The sequence below is a fragment of the Lynx rufus genome, unplaced genomic scaffold (assembly GCF_022079265.1).
Source record: "Lynx rufus isolate CCGP_SWC_20201006 ecotype Redwood Valley unplaced genomic scaffold, mLynRuf1.p SCAF_7, whole genome shotgun sequence".
Taxonomy (NCBI): Eukaryota; Metazoa; Chordata; class Mammalia; order Carnivora; family Felidae; genus Lynx; species Lynx rufus.
In genome coordinates, this window is record NW_025814889.1 from 136,667,778 (window position 1) to 136,693,249 (window position 25,472).

The following is a 25,472-nucleotide window of genomic DNA, read 5'->3' on the forward strand; positions in this document are numbered from 1 at the left end:
CCACGGTCACTGGGCATCGAGGGTAGTGGACTGTCCTGGTAAGCAAGACAGGCTGGCGTGGGGTCAGTGAGGACGAGGCCGGGACCAGAGCAGATGCTCCTCGCGCATTCATTTCTCAGAGTCACTGAGTCCCCTCGGCCTGCGCCAGGGCCGGTGCTGGGAACTCGGGACAGAGATGTAGACCAGCCCACCCAGGTCCCCTGCCTCCAGGGGACGAGCCAGGCAAGTAACATGTGTGGATTCAAATCCATGAAAATGTCACTTCCTCTGGGAAGCCCTCCCCGATCCCCCTTCCTCCTCCCTAACTGAGGTGGCCCTTCTCCAGCGAAGAGGGGATCAGACTGCCTGGGTTTTCCAGGCCTGGCCCCACCTCCTGCTGGCCAAGGGCAAGTCACTCAGCCTCTAAGCCTGTTTCCTCATCTGTGAAAGGCGGGGGGGGGGGGGGTCAGAACATGGCTTCCCTCACCGGCTTATTGTGAGTGTGAAACAAAATCTGGGTACAAATCCTAGCACAGTGCCTGTCACGGAGCATGCTCTCGATGGCTGTTAATATTAGTATTAACATCAGTATTGCCCCAAGGAGTGACTGTTCCCCAGAGGGACGCGGTGAGGTGGCCCCAGCTCGCCAGAGGGCCACACCAGGCCCAGCCTGCAAATGTCCCAACGGGGAGGGGCAAAAATCCCAAGACAGCAAGGGGCTGGCCCCGAGTCCCAGGCTGCCTCTGGTTCTGCCGGGGTGGGGGCGGGGGGAGGCCCCAGGCCTGAGGTGAGCTGAACCCTCTGTTCCTGCACATCACAGAGCTTCTGTTTCGTATCAGCCTCGAGGGACAGACCTGGGCCGTGTGTCTTCAACATCTTGGGGTCACAGACCCTTTAAGAGTTTGGTGGTGGTGGCCGTGGTCCTTAGCGATCCTCAGCCACCACCCCGCAGGTCTACCCCCGATGCCACGCCCAGGACACCGGGTTCTCTCTCAGTGGGCATCCTCCTTGCTCCTCACCCCTGCTTCCAGACTGTCTCTCCTCCTTCATCCCTCCAATCCCCCGTGTTCGACTCACGTGCCCACTTCACGGTTCATACCCGGGCCTGCTGCTGCTGCCCCTGGACGGTCTCGTGCCCCTGGATGGACCCTCTCGGGCCGCCCTTCCTGGCGACCACGGCATCCACGTTCCGTCCAAGGACCCCCACCCGTTCCCCTGCAAGCCGCGTCCCTCCTCAGGGGAGCCGCAGCCGCATCGAGACCCCCAGGTCACTGACCCCACTGCAGCTTTGCCGCCCCCCACATCCCCTTTCTGGCTCTCGCGTCCCTCTTCCCCCAGCTTACATTCTGTGGCCCACCCGTTAAAAGATACACGGAGGCAGATTAAAAACTGTAAGAGTTTATCTGAGCAAACGGACGTGAACCGGGGCGTGTCACACATGAAGTGGCTGGGAGCCAGGGACAGGACTTTCTAGAGGGGACAGAAGCATAGCAAGGACTTTATCGCCTGGCTGTGACTTGGGCATTTGGCTAACTTGGGAAAGCCTGGTGGGCTGTTTGTGATGGATCGTCCTTAGGTTTTGGTTTCTTCTTTTTTTTTTTTAATACATATTTTTATTTTTTACTTTATTTTATTTCATTTTGTTTCCTTTCCTTTCATTCTTTCTTTCTTTCTTTCTTTCTTTCTTTCTTTCTTTCTTTCTTTCTTTCTTTCTTTCTTTTTTGCGGGAGAATGGGCACAAGTGAGCGAGGGGCGGGGGGGTGGGGGGAGAGAGATAATCCCATGCAGGCTCCGCACTGTCAGCCCGGTGCTCGAACTCACCCAGCTCGGGGCTTGAACTCACGAACCATGAGATCATGAGCCGAAGTTGGATGCTACACCCACTGAGCCGCCCAGGTGCCCCGGGGTTTTGACTTCTCAACCTTGAGGCGCTACAGGCAGGACTGCTAAGCCTTGAGGAGCCACCTCAGTCTGACGGCCTCCGTGATCAGTGAGCTTAACACACCGCGTGCCCCTTTCCTTACAAACACCTTCAATCCTCCTCCCTCTCTCCCTCTGTCACGCTGCCTGTAAAATTCCTAACCCTCTCCAGGAGTTCTACGCTTTCACAAGAGTGGGTGGGAGCTGCTGGAGAAGAGAACACAATCCCGAACACAAGCCCCCTTTCAATGAACGGCCCTGGAGCTCGCGGGCTCAGGCCCTACACAGCCTTGCGAGCTTTGCAAGAACCTCTCCAGAAACCTCTCCGTTCCCGCCCGTATGCGCCTTCCTCGCCATCCACTCTCACCCAGTGACCTCATCGTCACAGAGACTATGTGCAATCCCGTCTCATGTTGACAATCCCCTGGGCCACACTCGGGCCCAATCCAAAGGGCCCTTTTGGCGGCCGGCCCCGTCCAAAGTCAATTGCCTCTGGAAAGCTTCTTCCTCCCACTGGGTCCTTTTCTCCAAGAACCTGTCCAGCAACGTCCTCCTCATCTTCTGTACAACGCAGCCCTCTCTCCTTGACCGTTCTCTCCTGCATACAAAGGCAAGTTAACACCAGCTCTTTATTTTATTTTTTATTATTTAAAAAAAGTTTTTAATGTTTATTCTTGAGAGAGAGAGAGAGAGACAGAGTGCAAGCGGGGGAGGGACAGAGAGAGAGGGGGACACAGAATCCAAAGTAGGCTCCAGGCTCCGAGCTGTCAGCACAGAGCCTGACGTGGGGCTGGAACCCACGAACAGGGACATCATGACCTGAGCCAAAGTCAGACGCTTAACCGACTGAGCCTCCCAGGCGCCCCCAACACCAGCTCTTTCAAAAAGCCCCTCTTGACTGCCCTCCCTCCCTCCTTCTCCACTCCAGCTTCTTCAAGGAGCTGACTCCGCCAGCTGTCCCCACGCTTTCCTCCCCCACCGTCCCCAACCGGTTTTTGTCCCGTGTGCCAAGGCCACCTCCACGGTTCTTCTCTGTGACACCTGCTCTCTAGGCTGTCTCTCTCTTCCCTCCAGCACCTCCCCCCATGTGGGCCTGCCCTGTTTCTCTATTACCCCTCCTGGACGGTCTCCTCTGGTGTCCGGGCTCTAACTACCACCTCTATACCCCAACCCCCCTGAAATCGTGTTAATCTGATATCTGCGTTGGGCTGTCCAGCAGGCTCGCGGGGCTCAGAGAGCTCAGCGCGCCAGACGCGGGACCCCCATTTGCCCTTCTGGATTCACCTCCATCCACCAGCCAGGTCCACTCTTCTCTGCTGCCCAGGTAGCCCACCCACCCCTCCGTCGCCAGCTCCGGCCCCCTCGTGCAAGCACCCCCTGAATAGCTGCCCGTGACTGGCCCCACCTCTTCCGGGGCCCCTGCCCTGCAGGCGGCCGGCAACCCACCCCCACGGCCACCCCTTCTCAGAGGACGGTTTTTCAACACGTGAGATGAAATTCGTGGAATTACAAAGGAAACCACTTGGTTTTGAATCCAGTCATCAAAATCTGTTTTAATCGTGGCTATGATAGCAGATGTGCTTCTTTGTCCGTGCATTAAATAAGCTCTCACACCGGGGGTCTTCTCAGACACCAGGATTTCAAACCCACAAGCGTAAATATCATCTCAGATCCACAACTGCAATGCCATAAAAAAGATCGGTGACTTCCGTTAGGAACAAAGTCGCGGGTGATTCTATTTTTTTTAATTTGATTTTTTAAATGTTTATTTGTTTTTGAGAGAGAGAGAGAGAGAGCATGAGTGGGGAAGGGGCAGAGAGAGAGGGAGACACAGAATCCAAAACAGGCTCCAGGCTCCGAGGTGTCAGCACAGAGCCCAACATGGGGCAGAAACTCACAAACCGTGACATCATGACCTGAGCCAAAGTTGGATGCTTCGCCGACTGAGCCACCCAGGTGCCCCTAGTTTAATTTTTTAAATGTTTATTTTTGAGAGACAGAGAGACACAGAGTGTGAGCGAGGGAGGGGCACAGAAAGAGAGGGCCGGGGGTGGGGGGGACATAGAACCTGAAGCAGTCTCCAGGAGGGGCTTGAACTCACTTGAACTGAATCACTTGAACTCCAGGAGGGGACTTGAACGGACACAGGGCTTGAACTCACGGACCGTGAGATCATGACCTGGGCAGAAGTTGGACGCTTCACCGACCAAACCACCCAGGCGCCCCTAAAGTTGCAGGTAATTCTAATAACACTACCGTGGTTTGTTCCCTACGTTTGCGTGCGAAGGAAATACTACATTGCAGTTAGACGCAGTGAAAATGAAAAGGCACTTCTTTCCCGTCCAAGTTCACCAGCCTGCCGAATTCCGCTAGGTGGCTCTCCCTGCTTTGTAAATAAGATTGCCCCTCCCCTGCCTAAACCCTCAGCTTTCTCTGTTGCAGCAGGTATCACATGGGGACTCCTACTGGTCCCCGAAGGCCCTTGGGCCCTTCCCCTAGATTCCGCCTCCTCCTCTCCTTATCTTCCTGTCTCCCCGCTTTGGAGACCTTTTGCCTGGTCTTAAACTTGCAACTTCGCTTACCCAATTCACCTGTCTCCCTCTGGCTGGCTCCCTCCCTCCCCTTGTCACAAGGCTCTTGCTTCTGATCCCATCTGTTCTGAGGGTACCCACACTCCAAGAAGGCTTCCCTGGCTCTCCCTCCCTGCCCCCCTGCAGCTAACGGTGTCTCGCCCCCTAGCCAGCGGCCGGCCCTCCACCACGTCCTCTTGCGTTAAGAAGAAATAACAAACTCAAAATGGAGTCACTTGTGCTAAGCCCAGATCATCAAACAAAGACTTCATACCTGAGCTAATTTCAATTTCAGCCTCTCCCAGGAATATAGCCCTCAACCAGTTAACCCAGCATTACCTGCTCAGCAGTAGTGAGGTGATCTGCCCATTTGACAGGTTCCACTCCCCTTAAAAGGGCCCAGAAACAATGCATTCTTTGGTAACCATTTCCTTTATCTGCCCCCTGCTGCCTTTAAAAACCTTCCATCTGTGGGGCGCCTGGGTGGCTCAGTCGGTTAAGCGTTAAGCCTCCGACTTCAGCTCAGGTCATGATCTCTCGGTCTGTGAGTTCGAGCCCCGGGCTCTGCGATGACAGCTCAGAGCCTGGAGCCTGCTTTGCATTCTGGGTCTCCCTCTCTCTCTGCCCCTCCCCCACTCATGCTTGCTCGCTCTCTGTCAAAAATAAATAAACATTAAAAAAATGAAAAAAAAAACCCTCCTATCTGCTCCCCATGGCGTGTTGTTTCTGTTCGAGGACCCCAGTGCGAGTGAGCCCCGTTTACCCAGAGTGGTCTCCTGCCTCTGAGACCCCAACCTCGCAGCCCCCCTCTCCTCCCAGTGTCTCCTGGGATCACCTGGCACTCAAATCCTGGTCTCTGGGTCGGCTTCCGGAAGAATCCGTCTAAGACCACACCTAGGCTACTAACGAATAGTGAAGAAAATGTGGAGGTCTGTCAGGTGGTTAAACTTGGAGGAGCGTCTGTGTGTAGTCAGGACAAGGGAAAGGAGGGCGCTTTAGCGTTCATTCCCTCATTCGTTCACTTACTCATTCACTCAATAAACACCGCAAGGGGCTGGCTGGGGGGGCCAGGCTGTCTGCACAGCATCATCTCTGGTGGGCGGGCAATGCTGGTCGGCAGCCACGAAGCCTCTGTGTGTGGCAGGGAACGTCCGTCTGACTTCCCGACGGCTCAGTGACTAGACCCTCGGCGTCGCCCAGGTCTCCCAGAGCCGATTCCATGCCCTCCCAACACGGCCAACGGGGACTGTCCTATTCCCCAAGAGCCAGGACAATTGGGGGAATGCATGTATGACATAGGACTTCCCGGATCCCGTTCTGGGGACAGGGACACACCTGAAAATTATGTCATCCCTGAGGACCAGGGTTGAAGAGTGGGGTCCTGGGACCGGGATGGAGCAAGAGAGGTGTTTATTGGAGATGCGGGAGGGAATCACGTGAATGCATGCGCATACACGGAATGTACCGAAGGCGGGAGAAATCTCTTCTTCAGTTCCCGACTGGGACAGATTTGTGAGAGAAGCATAGTTATGCATTAATATAAGTAATGTGACACAGGAGGTTTCATATAGAAACGAAGACCCAAGGGCACTTGGGTGGCTCCGTCGGTTAAGCATCTGACTCTGGCTCAGGTCATGATCTCACGGCTCTTGGGTTCAAGCCCCGCATTGGGCTCTGGGATCACAGTGTAGAGCCTGCTTCGGATCCTCTGTCTCCCTCTCTCTGCCCCTCCCCTGCCTGTTCTCTCTCTCTCTCAAAAATAAATAAACATTAAAAACAACAACAACAACAACAACAAAGAAATGAATACCCAAAGGAAGGGTTCAACCTGAGCGTTTTAATGCTCAGTTTAACGAAGAGTGGAAAGTCGTGGAAAAATATGGGAGGACAAAGGGTAAGAGGTAAGTGTTGTGAACACGGCTGGAAACTTAGCAGGGCCCATTGGCTCAGATTCCTCTGTCCCCGAATCGTTGCAGACAAGCAGGCTCCTCTCCTCCGGGCATAGGGGAAGCCACCTCCCACGTGAGGGTCTGTGACCCGCTTCAGGGTGGGTCAGAGTCCCTGTAGCTGCCATTTCTCAGATTCCTTCAGCTGAAAATATTCACTACGCCAAGAAGCTATATTCTGGGGGGGGGGGTGTGTTCTGAACCCCATCGATACGTACAATGGACACTATTCGGCTTTAAAGAGGAAGGAGATTCTGACACCTGCATGATTGAAACTTGAGGACATGGTGTTCAGCGAAATAAGCCCGTCACAAATGGGCAGATGCTGTGTGATTCCCCTCCTTTGAGGTCCCTTGGGTATCAAATCCACAGAGACAGAAAATGAAATGGTGGGTGCAGGGGCTGTGGGGAATGGAAGAGGGAAATGTTTAATGGGGCCAGAGTTTCTGTTCTATGAGATGAAAAAGTCCTGAAACGGACGGTGGTGTTGGCTGCATACATTGTGAAGGTACTTAGTGCCACTGAGCTGTTAAAAAGTATTAAGGGGCGCCTGGGCAGTTCAGTCGGTTGAACATCTGACCAGCTCAGGTCATGATCTCACAGTTCATGGGGTGGAACCCTGCGCTGGGCTTTGTGCTGACAGTTCTGAGCTTGCTTCGGATTCTGTCTCCCTCTCTCTTGGCTCCTTCCCTGCTCTTGTGCACATGCTCTCTCTCTCTCTCTCTCTCTCTCTCTCTCAAAAATAAACATGAAAAATTTATTAAAATGGTAAGTTTTATGCTTGGTACATTTCATTACAAAGATAAAGAAGGAGGCGTTGGAGGAGGAGGAGGGGAAGGAGAAAAGTGTGAATTTCAGCCAAAGCTCAGGAGGCTGAGCCCAGGGTGGGGGCTGAGGGGGGTGAAGGGAGGCTGACGCTGGGCTGATCAGGGGAACGCCTTCCCTGAGGCCATTGGTGGCGGTTAGAAAATGCTGAGCAAGGAATATGGAGGCAGAAGGGTCAGAAGCAAGTCAGGGGCACCAAGGGGAGCACAGAAAAAGGATCAGGACACCTGGTAGGTTGATAGAGAAGCCAAACCCTCAGGCTCAGTCCCCGGATGTTGGGGTTTCTTAACTGGGTGAAGGATGCCTGCCCTCATTTTGCCCAGCCCTGCAGGAGGAGGTGAGGGGACTGAGCGAGCACCGTCAGAGCAGACAACTCTGCACTTTTGGTTCTATGGAGGAAAGAACCCCCAGGGTCCACAGAACCCACCTGCTCCCCTTCACGGAGTTTCGGTGAAGTACAGCCAGTCTTCATTATTCACAGTGGTTCTATCGCTGTGAATTATGCTTATGCTTAATCAGTGACCCCTGAATTGTTCTTATAGGAGATACAGGGTTGAGTTCCTATGTGCCTCTGGTCGTTAACACTTTTGCCAACCCATCAATACAGAACCTTTAAGTTACGCGTGTTTTCCGTTTAAAAACAGAAGTATATATTATATAGAAATATATATGTATCTAGATGACTCATTAATATTGAACTCAGAGCCACCACCAGCACTGTAACCTGTGCCTGGACGAATCGTATCTAATGCGGGTATTTTCTCTGCAAGGCACGCACAGCCGTCTCGAACTCGGGAACACCAGACAGCCCTTCAGCATTGTGTGTGGAGCCATTTTAGATAGCAATATCAGGGGCGCCTGGGTGGCGCAGTCGGTTAAGCGTCCGACTTCAGCCAGGTCACGATCTCGAGGTCCGGGAGTTCGAGCCCCGCGTCGGGCTCTGGGCTGATGGCTCGGAGCCTGGAGCCTGTTTCCGATTCTGTGTCTCCCTCTCTCTCTGCCCCTCCCCCGTTCATGCTCTGTCTCTCTCTGTCCCAAAAATAAATAAACGTTGAAAAAAAAAAAAGATAGCAATATCAGCAACAAAAAGCACAAAAATGTGAAATCCATCCATGAATCAGCAGGCCACAAGAAGAACACCTGTTTACAACAGAGGAGTTGAAACAAGAAGGTTGGACATCGCCCTGTCTGACCCCAGCTGGGAAGGAGCACATTGTGCAATTCTCTGCCCTGTTCCCAGCTCCCCACTCCCACAGGCACAGGCTCAGCAAAGCAGGGGATGTCTCGGGCTCAGGAAGGTTTGTGGGTGGGGAGGTCATGTGCAATCCACATGTCCAGGCGCTTCACAAGTGGTATTTTGATATTTTTTTCACGTTTATTTATTTTTGAGAGAGAGAGAGACAGAGAGAGACAGAGCAGGAGCCGGGTAGGCACAGAGACAGAGGGAGACACAGAATCCCAAGCAGGCTCCGGGCTCTGAGCTGTCAGCACAGAGCCCGATGCGGGGCTCGAACCCACAAACTGTGAGATCATGACCTGAGCCGAAGTCCCATGCTTAACTGGCTGAGCCACCCAGGCGCCCCCACGAGTGATATCTTGAATCCTGACAGGAAGCCTGTCATTTTCAGATGAGGACACTGAGGCACAGAAAGGGAGGGGTGACCTGATTCCAAAGCCCACACTCCTTGTACTCCACACTCCCGTCTGTAGAGAAGGGAGGAGGTTTCTCTGTCCACATCGACAGGGAAGTAGGATGGCCCGGGAGATCCAGACTTCTGGCTCCGGACAGATGCCTAACCTCCCTGCACAGGCTGCTGTGGGAATGCTCTGTGCAGAGCACAAGGGTCAGGGGGCATTTTTGGCACTTCCTAAAGATGCCCGCAAACTCCCTCGTTCCTGCACTGCCCACCCCCCAGCACCGGTTATCCCCAACTTCAACTTATCCATGACACGGTGGAACGGAAACCTCATGTCAGTATCACTCAACGAAAAACCTCTACCACTTGCCAGGAAGTGAAGGCATCACACAAAAAACAGGCAAGCAAACAAAAACGGCAGGAAAATCAAGCAAAGACCTTCCACTCTGTTGAGACGCTGGTGCCTGCTGGAGGTTCGCGGTCCCGTGTAAAGAGGGAAAAGATAGTATCACAGGATCCCAAGGAGCTAAGAGGGCGACTGCTACCTGTCTCTGACTTAAGGGATGGGAAGGAACGGGGGGAAAGGGAGTGGTTTCTCTCCAGGACGTGCACGGCCACTTGGGGATGGAAAATTACCCTCCTCCGCCGACCTGGGGGCAAGGTCCTCTTAGCTTCTCCGCCCCCGCCCCCAGCCCTGCCTCCCGAGCCGAGACCCAGGAGCGCCCCCTCCCCCCCTCCCCCCTCCCCTCCCTCTCCCCTCCCCCCCGCCCCCTCCCCTCCCTCCCCTCCCCCCCTCCCCCTCCCCTCCCCTAGCGCTCTGGCGGCCCCTCATTTGCATGGCCCGAGGGGGCGGGGCTGCCGGGCTGACGTCACGCAGGGACTGCTTGAGCCGCGGCCTGGAGGCCGCCCCGGGAGCGCGCGCGGGCGCCGGCGGTGCAGGGCGGACCGCGGCCCGGGACCTGGACGGCCGTCCGCGGCGCGCGCGGACCCGAGAGCCCCCGCGCCGGGCCCCCGGAGCGCCGCCGCTATGTACGACCCCAGGCGCGACTGGAGCCTGTCTTTCTCGGGCTGCGGCTTCCTGGGCTTCTACCACATCGGGGTGACAAACTGCCTGAGCGAGCGCGCCCCGCACCTCCTCCGCGACGCGCGCATGTTTTTCGGCTCCTCGGCCGGGGCGCTGCACTGCGTCACTCTCCTCTGTGGGATACCCCTAGGTATGTCCCGCGCGGGGACGGGTCGCGGGGCGCCCGGTGGAGCTGACATTGGACGCGGACACCGCGGGGTGCATCCCCGGGGCCCCTGCCCGGACAGAGGCTTCCTCCCAAGTGTCCTCTCGCCCTGCGCCGGCGGGTGGCTCACTCGCCAGCCTGGGAGGGGGACGCGCCTGGGGTTGGCTGCCGTGGGCGTGGGAACCCCGAGCGCATCCCCACCCCAACCCCGCCCTGGCGCCCGGGCTTGCGGGAAGCCCTTCGCCCCGGGACTGAGAGTGGGCTCATCTGGAGCGACGCGGAGGAGGGAGCAGGACCAGGGATGGGGCGTCGAGGGTGGAGCTGGCCCCTATGGTCTCCATCAGCTCACAAAGCTTTGGGCGATTTGCCCTGGGTCCGGAGCAGGGCGGGCCTGCCCCCAGGAGCAGGGCGTTGGCCTCTGACCCGGAGTGGGAGCCTTCTTCGCTCTGGCGACTACAGGGATTGGAGACATACCCCCTCCGCCCCACCTCCTGGGGGCTGGGTAGCCTTTCAGGGGGAGGACAACCCTCCAGAGTTTTCCTGGGCAGGTTTGCTGATTTGAGGTTAAAGGGACAAGGCGGGGTGGGGCGCGTGCGGGGTGTGTGTGTGTGTGTGTGTGTGTGTGTATTGGGGGAGTGCTAGATATCGTTCCTAGGGGCTGGGGTAGATCCCTGGACATCCCCCATGTCATCCTTCCACCCACCCCCACCCTGCTCAGTGCCGCTGGAAATGAGGTCCTGTGCTTTTGAATCTTGTGCTAATGAAACATCTGTGTGTGTGGGTAGTTGTGGGAGGGACAGATGTGGAGCTTGTGCCCAGCTGGGCCAAACTAGGGTGTGGCCTGGGGTTCTGAGCCAGGGGACAGGACCTGGGACTGATGGCAGCTAGAGCTGTTGGCACCCAGAGATCCCCAGACCGGAAGACCGTGCACCTCACTGGCCCCTGCTCAACTTCCTTAGCAGTTTATTCTTTGCCTTTCCTGGGAATGGGGACTGTTAGACTTCCACCAGCAGGGAATGACTTTGATCCCGGTGGCCAGGAATCGCCTGCAGTTAGATAGGATCAGTGAGCAGGCCTTGGGCTGACTGGGAGGTGGGGATTAGGAGAGAGGCCCCAGCTGGCTTCTCCACTGACAGGGAGGGGAGCAAAGGGCAGGAATTGTGGCCTCAGGGAGGATTCGTGTGGCCACATAGCCAGTCGGCACACTCTGGGCTTCGGGGGTGATAAAAGACGGCCTTTGTGTGTCAAGGTGGCCTGTGCTGACTCTAGTATAGAGAGGGTTCCTAACTGGCAGAGGACAGGTGCAGTCCTGGTCTGTGCCCTGTAGAACAGGGGGAGGCTTGGGGACCACCAGATCCTTGGAAAGTGGGGTGGTTTGGGCAGGAGCCCTGCTTTAACCTCCTGTCTCATTTGGGGACCACTGAGGAAAGTTTCCTAGGGCTGCAACTTGGAAAGAGTTCCCGTGAGTGCTTCTTAGCCAGGTGCTTGGCAGGAGAGGCGGGCAGAATGTGCCAGCTGTGTGCAACTTTGCCCCTTGCACCTGGGCTCCGTGGGGCCACACGTGTCGGGAGAGTTGAGCTGAGGTCAGAGGTGGGCCAAGACGGGCTGGCTTATGTCTGTCCTTCCGCATCTCAGGATTTATGACCCAGGGGTCAGGGTGGGGACTCGTGGTCCTGCCATGCCAGCGCCGTGCAAATCAGCCAGAGCGGTCCAGGCCGCTGAGTGAGGCTGGACGGAGCACGAATGTGGCCCATGCCCACTGGACAGCGGTAATCCTGGTGTCAGAGCCTGAAGATTAAATCTAGTCCTTTACGAGGAGCCTTCTCTGGGTTGAGTAGCTTACAGATGGTAGTGTATCTAATCCCCTCTGTCCCCAAAGTGAAAACGTGCACAATCTGAGACGGAGAGAGGCAGTGAAGCGACTTTCTGAGGTCGCTCGGCTAGTAGGAACTGGAGGCAGGCTTCGCACTGGGGCCCCAGCCTGCACTCATTCTCTGCTGCCTGCAGTGTTAGGTAGGTCCTTTGTGCTGACGCTCCCTTCCTGAGGAGTTCCCGCTTCGGGCTTTGGGGACGTGTAGGTGAGAGTGAGCTCCCCTGGGCTTCTGGGGGCCTGTTCCCGTGGCGGGAACCTGGGCCCGCAGTGTCCAATAGAAAGACAGTGCAGCTGCGTGTGCTGTTTCACATTTTCCCAGCCGCCGAGCTGAAAAAAAGCGAAAGATACAATTGAAATGAAAATGTCATTCATCCCAATACAGCCAGCCTATCATTTTCATCTTTACAGCTAATCGATATAAAAACATTATTAATGACGTATTTTATTAGATTTTTTTTTTTTTTTGTACAAAGCCTTTGAATTCAGGTGCGTCGTTTATACATCTCGGATTGGACTGAGCCGCGTCGGAAGGGCTCCGTAGCCGCCTGTGGCTGCCGTATTCGTGCAGGACTGGAAAACGGTTGGCAGCTTCCTTGCCGCCTGGTTTCTGGTCACTGCCGTCTCCACGGGGCACCATCCTTTGTATATTTGTGTCTTGCTGCCCCCCAGACAAGATCATGCGTGTGCTCATGGGCCTCGTCTGTGCTGCCAGGAGACGGAACATTGGCATCTTCCATCCGTCCTTCCGTGCGACTAGCTACATTCGAGAACATCTCAACAGACACCTGCCAGCCAACGTCCACACGCTCGTCTCTGGCAGAATGTGCGTCTCACTCACCAGAGTGTCTGACGGTGAAAGTGTGCTGGTGTCTGATTTTCAGTCCAAAGACGAAGTCGTGGATGTAAGCAGTTTGCTTACCCGGGGGATTGTCCAGTAAGAAAAGCGATTTCACTTTGGCTGCAACCCAGAGAGGGCTGTCATAGGCCACTGGCCTCGTTTCTTAAGACACAGGGGAACTGGATTAGGGGGGATGCTGGTTGGCTTCCTGCCCCCATGGTGATGTTAACTGGGTGTGCCTCTGGTGGTCTGGTCCTAGCATAGGTGAACCTTGGATGCCCGCTGTCAGTTTCAGTTTCAAATACTACCTGCCCCCCTTCAAGACGTGGCTCGTGACCACGTCTTCCAAGGATCCCCATCCCCACGATGTGTGTTCTGCGATGAGCACATGTGGAGTGAGGTCCCACGAGGGTGGGATTACTCGCCTCTGGCCTGAGGGTCTAGCTCGGAGAAGATCACTTACTGTATCAAAATTCTGTTTATTTATTTATTTTTCTTTTCTTTATTAAAAAAAACTTTTTTTTAATGTTTATCTATGTTTTGAGAGAGACAGAGACAGAACGCGAGTGGGTTAGAGGCAGAGAGAGAGGGAGACACAGAATCCAAAGCAGGCTCCAGGCTCTGAGTGGTCGGCACAGAGCCTGGCGCAGGGCTTGAACTCACGAGCTGTGAGATCGTGACCTGAGCCGGAGTCGGTCGCTCAACCGACTGAGCCACCCAGGCGCCCCTATTTATTTTTCTCTTAAATGTTTATTTATTTTTGAGAGAGACAGAGACAAAGCGTGAGCAGGGGAGGGGCAGAGAGAGAGGGAGACACAGAACCCGAAGCAGGCTCCAGGCTCTGAGCCGTCAGCCCAGAGCCCGACGTGGGGCTCAAACCCATGAACCGTGAGATCGTGACCTGAGCTGAAGTCGGATGCTTCACCGACTGAGCCACCCAGGCGCCCCTCAAAATCCCATTTAATTTGGCTGATGCCTTTTACCAGAGTTACTCGGACTATATTGCACTTAATATGCCCCATAGGAGCCAGCAGCCTGGCACGTGTAACCAGCAGCATCTCAGCAGCCAGGATCAACCTCTGTTTAGCCTTGTTTCCAGAAGCCTTGTCTAGATAGCCAGCACTGGCCCGTGCTCGCAGGAGCCGGGTTCTCTCAGGGGGTCGGTCCTGCTTCCCGCCCCATGGCTCCATGCTACTCAGTGTGCTGGTTGGACCCCCAGCATCAGCGGCACCTAGAAGCCTGTTCAGATGGTAGGTTCTCGGGTGCCTCCAGCCTGCTACGCCAGAATCCTGGGGTAGGCCGTGGAGCGTGTGGGCGGCATGCTTTCCACGTGACTCTCAGGAAGGTCAGCATTTGCAAAGCCCCTGTCTGGTGTCTTCCCTGTCGGTCAGCGACGCTGGGTCCCGTCTGCGAGGGCCCCGTACGGCTGTCTCCCGTGGGGAAAGGGACAGGAAGTTGATACCCACAGTGTTTTAGGAGCTTATCCTTAGGCCTGAAATACAAGTGTGAGGGTTCGTTTGTTACCCGTTCAGCTCGTTCATGCAAGCACCCCATCTCCAAAGAGCACTCTAGGCTTGCTTCTCTGTTCATTTGAAGAGGGCTCATGCTGGCCCAGGGGAATCGAAGACAGGATGTTCTGGCCTGTAGTTACACTTCTTTTTGTCTCCTCAGGCCTTGGTTTGTTCCTCCTTCATCCCTTTCTACTGTGGCCTAATCCCTCCTTCCTTCAGAGGCGTGGTGAGTCTGCTTTGGTTTTGTTTTTTTTTTTGTTTTTAATCTTTTTTAATGTTTGTTTTTGAGAGGGAGACAGAGCACGAGCAGGGGAGGGGCAGAGAGAGGGGGAGACACAGATTCCAAAGGAGCTCCAGGCTCTGAGCTGTCAGCACAGAGCCCAACGCGGGGCTCAAACCCACGAACTGTGAGATCATGACCTGAACTGAAGTCAAACGCTTAAGCGACTGAGCCTCCCGGGCACCCCGAGTCTGCTTGTATTTGTTTATTTATTTTTTAATGTTTGTTTATTTTTGAGACAGAGAGAGACACAGCATGAACGGGGGAGGGGCAGAGAGAGAGGGAGACACAGAATCCGAAGCAGGTTCCAGGCTCTGAGCTGTCAGCACAGAGCCCGACGCGGGGCTCGAACTCACGGACCGTGAGATCGTGACCTGAACTGAAGTCAGACGCTTAAGCGACTGAGCCTCCCAGGCGCCCTGAGTCTGCTTTTAAACTAACTGCACAGCTCCTGCCTGCAGAGCACTTGCTTCAGGCAGTCTGGGACCCGTCCCCAGATGCAGAGTCTTTTGCTCTCTTGGCCTTTCAGACAGAGGTTCCCTAGCCATAGCCCCCTTCTAGGCTGCCCGGGGAAACAAAACCACCTTCATGTAGAATTAATTATCTGGCTACCTGGAAGGTAAGCTGATTCACTTAATCTTTGCCAGAGCACCAAGGATAGGTCCCCGGTGCCCCGGTTAAAGTATAAGATGCTTAAGGGTCTGTTACTTGCTTAAGGTAGTGCTTTATTCTCAGGGCTTGAGGGTTTCAGCCCACCGTGGGTCCGATTCTGCCCTTTGCGGCCCATGGCTTTAGGCAGAAGCTGCCAACAGGGCTTTGGATTTGGTTCCATTCCACAAGTATGTGTTTTGGCCCATTGCTGAGCCCTACTTGGGATGGGGAAACACAGGCCGAGCTGTCTGTTCTGCAGGCATATATATGGTTTTTTTTTTAAACTATTTTTTTAATGTTTATTTATTTTTTTTTTTTTTAAATTTTTTTTTTTTTTTCAACGTTTATTTATTTTTGGGACAGAGAGAGACAGAGCATGAACGGGGGAGGGGCAGAGAGAAAGGGAGACACAGAATCGGAAACAGGCTCCAGGCTCCGAGCCATCAGCCCAGAGCCTGATGCGGGGCTCGAACTCACGGACCGCGAGATCGTGACCTGGCTGAAGTCGGACGCTTAACCGACTGCGCCACCCAGGCGCCCCAATGTTTATTTATTTTTGAGAGAGACAGAGAGAGAGAGAGACAGAGCACAAGTGGGGGAGGGGCAGAGAGAGAGGGAGACACAGAATCCGAAACAGGCTCCAGGCTCTGAGCTGTCAGCACAGAGCCCGACGCAGGGCTCGAACTCACGGACCGTGAGATCGTGACCTGAGCCGAAGTCGGACGCTTAACCGACCGAGCCACCCAGGCGCCCCAATATGTTAGTTTTTTTAATGTGTATTTATTTTTGAGAGAGAGACAGAGTGCAAGTGGGGGAGGGACAGAGAGAGAGGGAGACACAGAATCTGAAGCAGGCTCCAGGCCCCGAGCTGTCAGCACGAGGCCTGAGGCAGGGCTTGAACCCACAAACTGTGAGATCATGACCTGAGCCGAAGTCTGCACTCAGCCGACTGAGCGCCACTGGTGCCCCTAAGGCGAGCATGTCTTCATGCCTAAGATATGGCTGAGCATGGGCCGTTGTCTGGACTCGTTTAGGCCTCGGGAAGGATTGGCTGGGGAGTCTTCTGGCTGTGATACTTGAAGGCCTTCCTCTGTGGGCACAGACAGCTGAGCTGTGATGGCCTTGGATTTGGGAATCATTCTAGACTTCACTTTGATGGGTGCAGACTTTGTCCAAATTGTACCAAAACCTGCCTGTGGCAGCCTAAAGTTGTGGGAGGATATGGATGTAGGGAAATTGATGCCCACGGTAGCTGATCCCAGATGCCACTAGGCCGTGGATACAAAAAATGTTTTCTGGCCGCCTTGATCCCAGGTTCACGGCCATTTAGGTCTCCAAAGCTCCTCAAGGTGCTCGTTCTGATTTTCCAAGCAGCAAGAGGGGTCTGGAATCTAACCCATGACCTCTGTCACTTTCACGGCAGGATCTACATCATACTCTGTCTCCAGCGCACACAGAGCTCCTGCCCAAACAGATCCCTTTCATGCAAATTATATGGGCACACCTAGAGGTGGCCTCCTGGGCTTCAGACTTGGCCAGCATGATGTGGGCTGGGCTCCAGCCTCTGTCCGCCTCATCGCCAGGCACTTTTTGTGCGGTGCACAAACTACACAACAGGATATAGCAATCCTGAGTGCCAGCCTAGAGCCTGGTCTGGCATAGAAATGTTCAATGAGGATTTGTTGACAGAAAGTTTCCAGAACCTTGTCTTCTCACCATACCAGCCTGAGGCTCTGAGAGGCCTCTCCCCATAATCTGGAATACACATAAAACACCAGCCCGGAGTTTCTGACGCTATGTCCTTTATTCTTCCCCATAAAAGCGATACGTGGATGGAGGAATAACTAACAACATCCCCTTCTTTGATTCCAAAACGACCATCACCGTGTCCCCCTTCTTTGGGGAGTATGATATCTGCCCTAAAGTCAAGTCCACAAACTTTCTTCACGTGGAATTAACCAAGCTCAGTTTGCGCCTCTGCCCGGAGAATGTCTACCTTCTAATACGAGCGTTATTTCCTCCAGATCTCAAGGTGAGTTGGGGGCTGTGTGTTTTGGGGGTGCAGCTCTTCTCTGCTTCCCCATTTGCCGGGATATCTACCAATGGCTCTTTCCACAAACGGAATCAGATCCCTCCCCTCCCCCCCCCCCCCCCCCCCCCCAGTGAAAAGGAACTCAGGGAAGAGTGTCCGTCCTGGGAGCTCAGTGCTGCCCCACTCTGACCACTGGAATCACCTGGGAAGATTTAAACAGCCCTGTAGCTCAGATCCCACCTCCAAGGGGCTCTGATTCTTATCTCCAAGTGTGGTCAAGAACCACACCACATTTGGTGGTTTAATCTTTCTCGATTGTTGTAGGAGGTTTCTTCTCCCTAATATTAAAACAAACAAACAAAAAACAAAAACAGAAAACCAAAACGTAAAACGTGTAAACCCTGGACACGAATGGTGCTCTGGGGAGAAGGAAGGCTGTGTGTAGGCTGTTGTGTGGACAGCGTGTGTTCCAGGCGACAAGGGAAGGCTGGACCTTGGTTTGCATGTGTGGTTTGTATTCAGAGGAGTAGAGACGGCTGCCGTTAACTGTCCCAGTGACAGCTGGAATGGGCCCCGGTATTTGTTAGGGTGGAGGCTGGTCTTGGGACGGAGGGGGCCCAGAGAAACCAGCCCCCGTCATGCTGGGCCACCAGCAAAGGCTCCACGGAGGGGATGTCCTCTGAGCCCAGCCTTGCATGAAAGTGGAACTTGTGCTTTCTCAGAGCACGGAGCCCTTTGTCCAGCGTCTCTGGGGCTGTGCTGGGCCATTGAGCAGCTCGGAGTGGGGAGGGTTCTTCCGTTTGTCTCGGGAGCCTTCGGAATGGCCCCCTCCACTGTAGTGACCTTACTCGATGTGTTGCCAGGTGCTTGGAGAGATATGCCTTCGCGGGTATTTAGACGCCACCAGATTCTTGGAAGAGAATGGTATGTATGGGCGAGGTGGGGGGCAGACGTGTCCTTCTAACAAGCTTTTCGTTAGCAGTCAGAAGCTGGAGGTTGAGGTTAGGTAGAAACTCGGGGCTGAGGGTCTTCACTTCGCAACTTGCTTACCCCACATGTTAGCGTTGTGAGAGAGGAAATCTTTGTCCCATTTTATAAAGGGGGAGATGATGTGAGCCAGGGGCCACACTGCACTCACTGAGCGGCAGGGCTGGGGCTGGGACACCGGGTGTCACAGTTCCAGGGCTCTCTCCCTCCTTAGTGCCACCTGTCTGAACCGTTCTGTTCGTTTTTCTTTTCTGCTCAAACTATTTTGAACGTTTTGGTAAACAAGAGAGGAAGTTAAGCAAGGTGTCCGGCCCTGAGCCCCAAGTTATCTCCAGCCAGGTGTGGGTCACACCCACAAGGTCAGCTGACGTCCTTTGTGGGACAGGTTCCTGCCTTTGGGTCATCTGGCTGGTCTGGGCCGTGGGAGTTGGGCTCTCGCAATATTAGATGTATTTGGAGCTATTTTTCTTGAATACTAAACGTTGGTTCCTGGGGCGCCTGGGTCGCTCAGTCAGTTGAGCGTCCGACTTCGGCTCAGGCCGTGATCTCACAGTTGGCGAGTTGGAGCCCAGCGTCAGGCTCATCACCGGCAGTGCAGAGCCGCCTTCGGGTCCTCAGTTCCTCTGTCTCCCTCTCTCTCTGCCTTTGCCCTGCTTGCGCCCTCTTTAAAAAAATAAAAATAATAAAAGTACGTATGTTTTCTGTATGGCTTCTCGGAATTAGTCTTTGGCCAAGACCACGGAGAAGTCATGGTTAAAAGGACATACACGTATCTGTCCACTCAGAAAGCATTGACTGTATACCTTCTAGGTGCCAAGCTATTGGCTCTGTGCCAGGGATGCCACAGTGAATAGGCAGATGTGGCCCCTGCCCTCCTAGAGCTTAGTCTGGTGGTCAGGTGGGCAGATAAGTAAACGGAAGGATGACGTGTGCCGAGTGCCCTGATAGGAAGATACAGGATGCCGTAGGATCACGCAGGAGGGATCTGCATGGCCTGGGGGAAGGCATGGCTTCAGGAAGATGTCAGTCATGTTGCAACTCTGGGATGGATGGGAGCGTCCTACGCACGGGGGGACACGAACAGGAGGCTTGCAGACCACAGAGAGCACGGTTGGTTGGAGGATGGGAAGAAGGCGCACGTAGCTGGAGTGGCAGGGGGTGGGGGACGCTGAGAGGTGGGCAGAGAGGGGGGAGGGGCAGGGCTGGACCTGGCTGACTCCTGACGCCTGCAGCCGTAGGGAGCCACTGAGGGCAGCTGAAGCAGGAGTGAGGGAGGTCAGCAGAGGGCTTTGGCTGCAGGTGGAGAGGGCAAGATGCTGGTCTCTGGGGGACTGGCGAGGCCCGAGGGGACAGGGCTCAAAGATGACCAGTTAGAGATTCAGGAAGGGGAAGGATCTGGAACGAAGTCCCGGGTCCTGGCTTTAGCAGCCCGGGCAGGGGATGCCCTGTCCCCTGGTTCAGGGCTCTCAGGAGGGGGAGGGAACGTGTTCTTTGGGAAGGGTGGCCTGCTCCTTGTGGGCCGGGTGGGTGTGCAGTGCCCCAGGGACATTTTTGGCCACTTGTGCTGGAGGCAGTTGATGTCAGGGCCCGAAGCGCTGGAGAGCCGTCTGGGCTGGGGACGGAAGTTGGAGGGAACCTGGGAATCGGTGACAGCAGCAGACCCCTTAGGCTCGCACTCAGGTGATTCAGTGACTTTCCTAACTCGGTGACTTTGGACAAACCACCTCCCTCCCAGGGCCTCTGTTTCTCCATCTGTAGCAAAGGGAGTTTGGATTAAGAATGCCCAGGTTGGAGTCTTGGTAATTCCAAAGCCTGGCATTTGCAGCTTCTGTGCTGGGTTTGAGTCTAAAGATCTAAGTGGGGCCCTCAGCCAGGCTGGCCCGGGTAGGGGTTGTCCTCTGGGAACAGATTATTATGAAGTTCCTAACTCAGGGCCCGCAACACAGGCTTAGCCGGTGGTTCAGTCGTTACCCGTTAATTAGAATTCCCGTTTTACCTTCATGCCCCCTCGTGTGGCTGTGGAGCCCACACCGCTAGTGGGTGATCAAGCCAGAGCCAGCCAAACTCACATCTCTCTGGCTTCAAAGCCCCACCCTTCTTTCTCCCTGGCAGGGAACCCCTGCCCTCGTGGATCCCCGCCTCGCCTCGTAGTTGGCTGGCAACAGGCCTACGGCCCGTGGCTTTGCCCCCACGTCGTTCTGTGGGTGGGTGTGTGAGCAGTGACCCCGGCCGCCCAAGTTCACCTGGTGCCTGGTTTCCCGCACCCTTGGTAGGCATCTGCAGCGGGCCTCGGCCGGGCCCGAGTTTATCTCCAGAAGAGTGGGGCTTCCTCGTGCCCCCCTCGGAACACACGAGGCCGGCGTCTCCCCCGAGGGCGGCTGCCTGGGGGACGAAGATGGAGGGAGACGAGCTGCTGGACCACCTGCGTGTCAGCATCCTGCCCTGGGACGAGAGCATCCTGGAGACCCTGCCGCCCGGGCTCACCACAGGTGCCGGCAGCTCGGGTGGCGGGGATGGCAGGCGGTGTCGTTTCCCATGACAGCGACCCAAGGGGCTTCTTTTCTGTGTGTTGTGGAGGAAGGTGACCCGGCCCTGCAGGAGATGGAGAGGGCGGGGTGTGGGGGCCCCGCTCCTGGTGCAGGCCCATCACCCCCCTCGGGCACCTTGCTCAGTCTCTCTTCCCGTGGGGTCATGGCCAGAGGGAAGCTGACTCCAGCTGTTTTGAGTACCAGGCACACTGGATTTCCAGGGGCCACGGGGGCGGGTCTGTTGTTTCAGAACCGCTCTTTGCCTGCCCACCTGTCTCAAAGCCTTCTTTCTTGAGGATCCCCCGCCCCGGTGTTTCCCTGCCTCCCCAACAATGTTGAATCTCCGTTGGGTGGTGATATTTTGTTTTTAAGTTTTTTTAATGTTTTTATTTATTTTTGAGACAGAGACAGAGCATGAGTGGGGGAAGGGCAGAGAGAGAGGGAGACACAGAATCCGAAGCAGGCTCCAGGCTCCGAGCTGTCAGCACAGACCCCGACACGGGGCTCGAGCTCACAGACTGTGAGATCGTGACCTGAGCTGAAGTCGGACGCCCAACCGACTGAGCCACCCAGGTGCCCCAAGTGGTGATCTATGTTTATCACATCATCAACTATTAGGTGGATAGGAGTGCACAAGCCAGCTTCAGATCAGGCACTTGGGGAAATTCAAAGACGGTACATCATCCCTTGCCCCAAGGCACCAACACCCCTACTGTGATAACCGAGCAAGCCAGCAGCTGCCTGGGTTAATGTGATCTGAGGTGTCGGGAGGTGGCTTAGTAGGTTAAGTGTCTGACTCTTGCTTTTAGCTCGGGTTATGATCTTGTGGTTTCAGGAGTTCTAGGATCTCCGCCGGCAGCACGGAGCCTGCTTGGGATTCTCTCTCTCTCCGTCTCTCTCCCCCTCCCCCACCCGTACCGTTTCTGTGTCTCTCAAAATAAATAAACAAATTCAAACAAACAAAAAAAAAAAAAAAAAAGAGGGGAGGGGTAGCAGGCCAGAGGGTTCCAGGCAGAAGGAAGTAGAGTGAGGCTGTAGGTCCAAAGAAAAGTTCATAAAGTCGATGGGGTATTTGGGAAGTTTGTGTATCCCACCAAAACTAGCTATTGTTAAAAATGTTTTTAATGCTTATTTATTTTTGAGAGAGAGAGACAGACAGACAGACAGACAAAGTGTGAGCAGGGGAGGGGCAGAGAGAGGGGGAGACACAGAATCTGAAGCAGGCTCCAGGCTCCGAGCCGTCAGCACAGAGCCCGGCGCGGGGCTCGAACCCATGAACTGTGAGGTCATGACCTGAGCCGAAGTCGGACGCTCAACCGACTGAGCCACCCAAGCGCCCCTAAAAATGGTTCTCATTTAAAAGAGAGTTGTTCATTGGGAACCCTTTGTCCTGTGGGCTATCGAAGGGCTCTTCTGGGCTTACTCCTCGTTGGATCTCATTTGTGAATGCGTCTGATTCTTTGTACGCCAGGATTTACGTATTTCACAGAAATTCCAAGCACTAGCTGGACAAGGTGGTTTGGTGTTCACACTGGTGGGAGGCACGCCTCCAAATTGTATTTTTCAGCTCTGAGTGAAGCAATTAAAAGCCAAGAGAGATGCATGAGCAAGATTTGCAACTCCTTGCCAGTTAAGATCTTGTCCTTTGCGATGCTGCCTTGTACGTTGCCCGTGGAATCTGCCGTTGCTGTGGTCCAGAGGTGAGCGTTTTTGCGTGGCTTTGTGCCTTCCTCCCTGGTTGGGTGCAGATGGGGAGAATCCACGTGAGCGTCTTCCCCCGTGGCCTGGCTCCTGGTCGAGCGGGATGGAGCTCCCTCTCTGTAAGGAGCACCCCGAAAGGTGCCTCACTTCTCTCGATGAAGAGCCCCCCTCTTTTCTCGATGCTTTTCTCGTTTGCTCCCTCTTGTAGGTCTGCGCTTTTCATTTGGGGATTTTATTCATGGTGTGTCGGGAGGGCATGAGGCAGACTCTTGAATTCAGGGTATTTGTCTCACGTCTGCTTTCTTCAGATTCACGTTGGCGTTTACGGTCTTTTTAAGGGGGTTGGTCGGCATGGCCTTCCGTCCACCTTTTAGAGGCCAGACCACCCTTCAGAATCCAGCTCAGTCCTCTTGTCCTTGGTGAACCTGTCCAGATCCCTTCCCCGCTCTACTGAATTAGCCGTCTGCTCCCCGACACCTCTGCCCTGGGGTGGGGTCTGATCAGGTGTTTACAAAGCCCACCGCACGGGTCCTTTTGGCGACCTGGGCGTCAGGGGTCGGGGGAGTCTGCTGGGCTCGAACACAACCCTGGGCTACCTTGGCTATGAGATTCTCTGCATAAGCTACAGCGGGCACCTTGCCCCAAGGGGGAAGCCTGGCAAACCAGGCCCTTTTTCTTTAAAAAAAATTTTTTTTTTCAACGTTTATTTATTTTTGGGACAGAGAGAGACAGAGCATGAACGGGGGAGGGGCAGAGAGAGAGGGAGACACAGAATCGGAAACAGGCTCCAGGCTCTGAGCCATCAGCCCAGAGCCCGACGCGGGGCTCGAACTCACGGACCGCGGGATCGTGACCTGGCTGAAGTCGGACGCTTAACCGACTGCGCCACCCAGGCGCCCCAGGCCCTTTTTCTTTTATTTCCACGTGTACCCCTTGAGCTTTCTGGAGCCCAGAAAGCAAGCCCAGAGTGACCTAACTTTGCTCTGGGGCTTTTACGTCGGTTTGTCTTTGGTTGACCGTCCCTAATCCACCTCCTGGGATTGATCAGATTAGAATTAGGAGTGCCTCTGGCGGTTTACCTGGACAAAGGGCATGGTGGTAAGATACCCGCCTTCCGTTTTGGTTTTGTGTTTGTTTGGGCTCGTTTTCATGCGGCTACATGTGTGTGTGTGTGTGTGTGTGTTTTGTGTCTGTGTTTTGTTTTTATCCCTGCAGACTGGTGACGTGGCTTCCAGATATTCCTGAGGACATCCGATGGCTACAGTGGATCACCTTGCACACGTGTTCTCGAGTGGTGACGCATCTCTTCCCCACGCGCCAGGTAGATGATTTGGTTGTGGGTGTGTGGGTCTGGCAGGCACCCCTTTCATCTGGAAGTGGGGGTGTGTGTGCCTAGTCACGTAGATTCTCGTCGGACCTCAGACTTACCGGTCAGAAGGAGGCGGCCCGGGGATGGCACGCAGTGCAGGCTGGTGGGTGAGCTGGTCTGTGTGAGGAAACTGATGGGCTCTGTTGTGCCCGTGGGCGTCCAGTGGGAAGTGTCCAGGTGGCTGGGAGGGCCACAGGCTTAGAATCCCAGGATGGTGACATCACCCCAGCACGGAAGCGTGGGGGACGCCGTGGCTTTGGACACCACCACCCGGGGGCGCCCAGAGCGTGCACGGTGGGGCGCTCAGCTTTGGCTGGTGGTGTCCCTCCACCCTTGCCGAGACTGAAGACCTGAGTTAGCGTCCTTCATGTGTTTCAGACCCCAGGTGCCGGCAAGCAGCCAGCGGCCTTCCCCGGGGAACGTGAGGGCGTTTCTAGCCTCCTGGCTCCCTAGCGGACCTGCACACCTGTGGACGTCCAGTAGGGGCCAAGCCACTCAGCAGCGCCACCCTCCTGTCCGGCCTGGCCTTTTGGGGCTGGGGTTGGGCAAGACCCCTACTTCCCTACCCTCCGAGGGCAGACGAGTTTCTGAGTCATTTGAGGAGACAAGTTTAGGACGTCCTCTCATAGATGCTAGGCCTTTCTGATCTTTGCAGGGGTACTTGCACGCTGGCGTCTAATGCTCCAGTGTCTGTGACGCGTGGGGTCCTGCCTCTGTGCCGAATTTACAGATTGTTGAAACCCAAAGCGATGTACTGTGTTTACGAAAAGCCAGGCTCAGGCTAAGCTACTTTAGGGTGTGTGTGTGGTGGTCGGGAGCATAAGGAAGTCTGATATGTAAGTTCTTGTGTCTGTTAGCTCATCTGGCTGGGAAATGGCAACGGGAAGCCCGGTGGGGAGGGGCATTGCCAACTCCGTCTTGTAGCCCTCCCAGTGCAGGGTTCCTCACACAGCCGGTGTCGTGACAGGTGGTGGGAGACTTGTGGCTGGGGGCTGGGCTGCCCGTTGTGCAGTGTTGGGGGCTGCAAGGAAGAGAAACGTGATCCCATCTCCCATAGAGGAGGTGGTCAGTGGGGGGGGGGCGTGGGGGGGCAGCCTTCTCCAGGGAGGGCGCTGCTGGTCATGGTCATTAAAAGGCGGTAACTGACTTACGTTTTGGAACACTTTTTTGCCCTAGCCTAAATATGTGATAAGAGTTTTGCATAAAATATACAGGAATCTTATTATCTGTTGCATTATAGGTTATGTGAATCAGTGAGGTGTTAGCAAGCCTTAGGAAAAATCTGGTGCACAGACAGGCATCCCCGGCCCCCAGGCAGGAGCCCAGCACAACAGAAGGGGCTTGTGGTCCGCGCCCCTTTTTCCTCAACGGCCCCTTCCCGCTTCTGTACTCCCAGAGCCTCAACAGAGACAAAGAGACAGGGACCTACCTTCTCCCCAGGTGTGGTTTGTCAGCAAGGACAGAGTAATGTGACTCAAGGTGAAAGGTGCTGTTTTCATTTATGCATTCAAGTGGAACAGAAAAGACACTGATCAGTTCAAAATCCTCAGCATCAGCTCACAAAGCTGCAGCTGTCACCTATGCTGTGTAAGCATG

The 25,472-nt window shown here is 55.0% G+C and overlaps 1 protein-coding gene across 1 annotated transcript; it reads left to right on the forward strand.

Moving 5' to 3' along the window:
- The first annotated feature begins 9,904 nt into the window (after positions 1-9,904).
- Positions 9,905-24,329, forward strand: PNPLA3 (patatin like phospholipase domain containing 3). The gene is made up of 9 exons (XM_047064935.1): positions 9,905-10,091; positions 12,649-12,881; positions 14,489-14,554; positions 17,082-17,291; positions 18,155-18,215; positions 20,552-20,767; positions 22,374-22,506; positions 23,723-23,828; positions 24,255-24,329. Exons 1-9 carry the CDS (start codon positions 9,905-9,907, stop codon positions 24,327-24,329), a joined length of 1,287 nt encoding a protein of 428 aa, XP_046920891.1.
- The last annotated feature ends 1,143 nt before the right edge of the window (positions 24,330-25,472 follow it).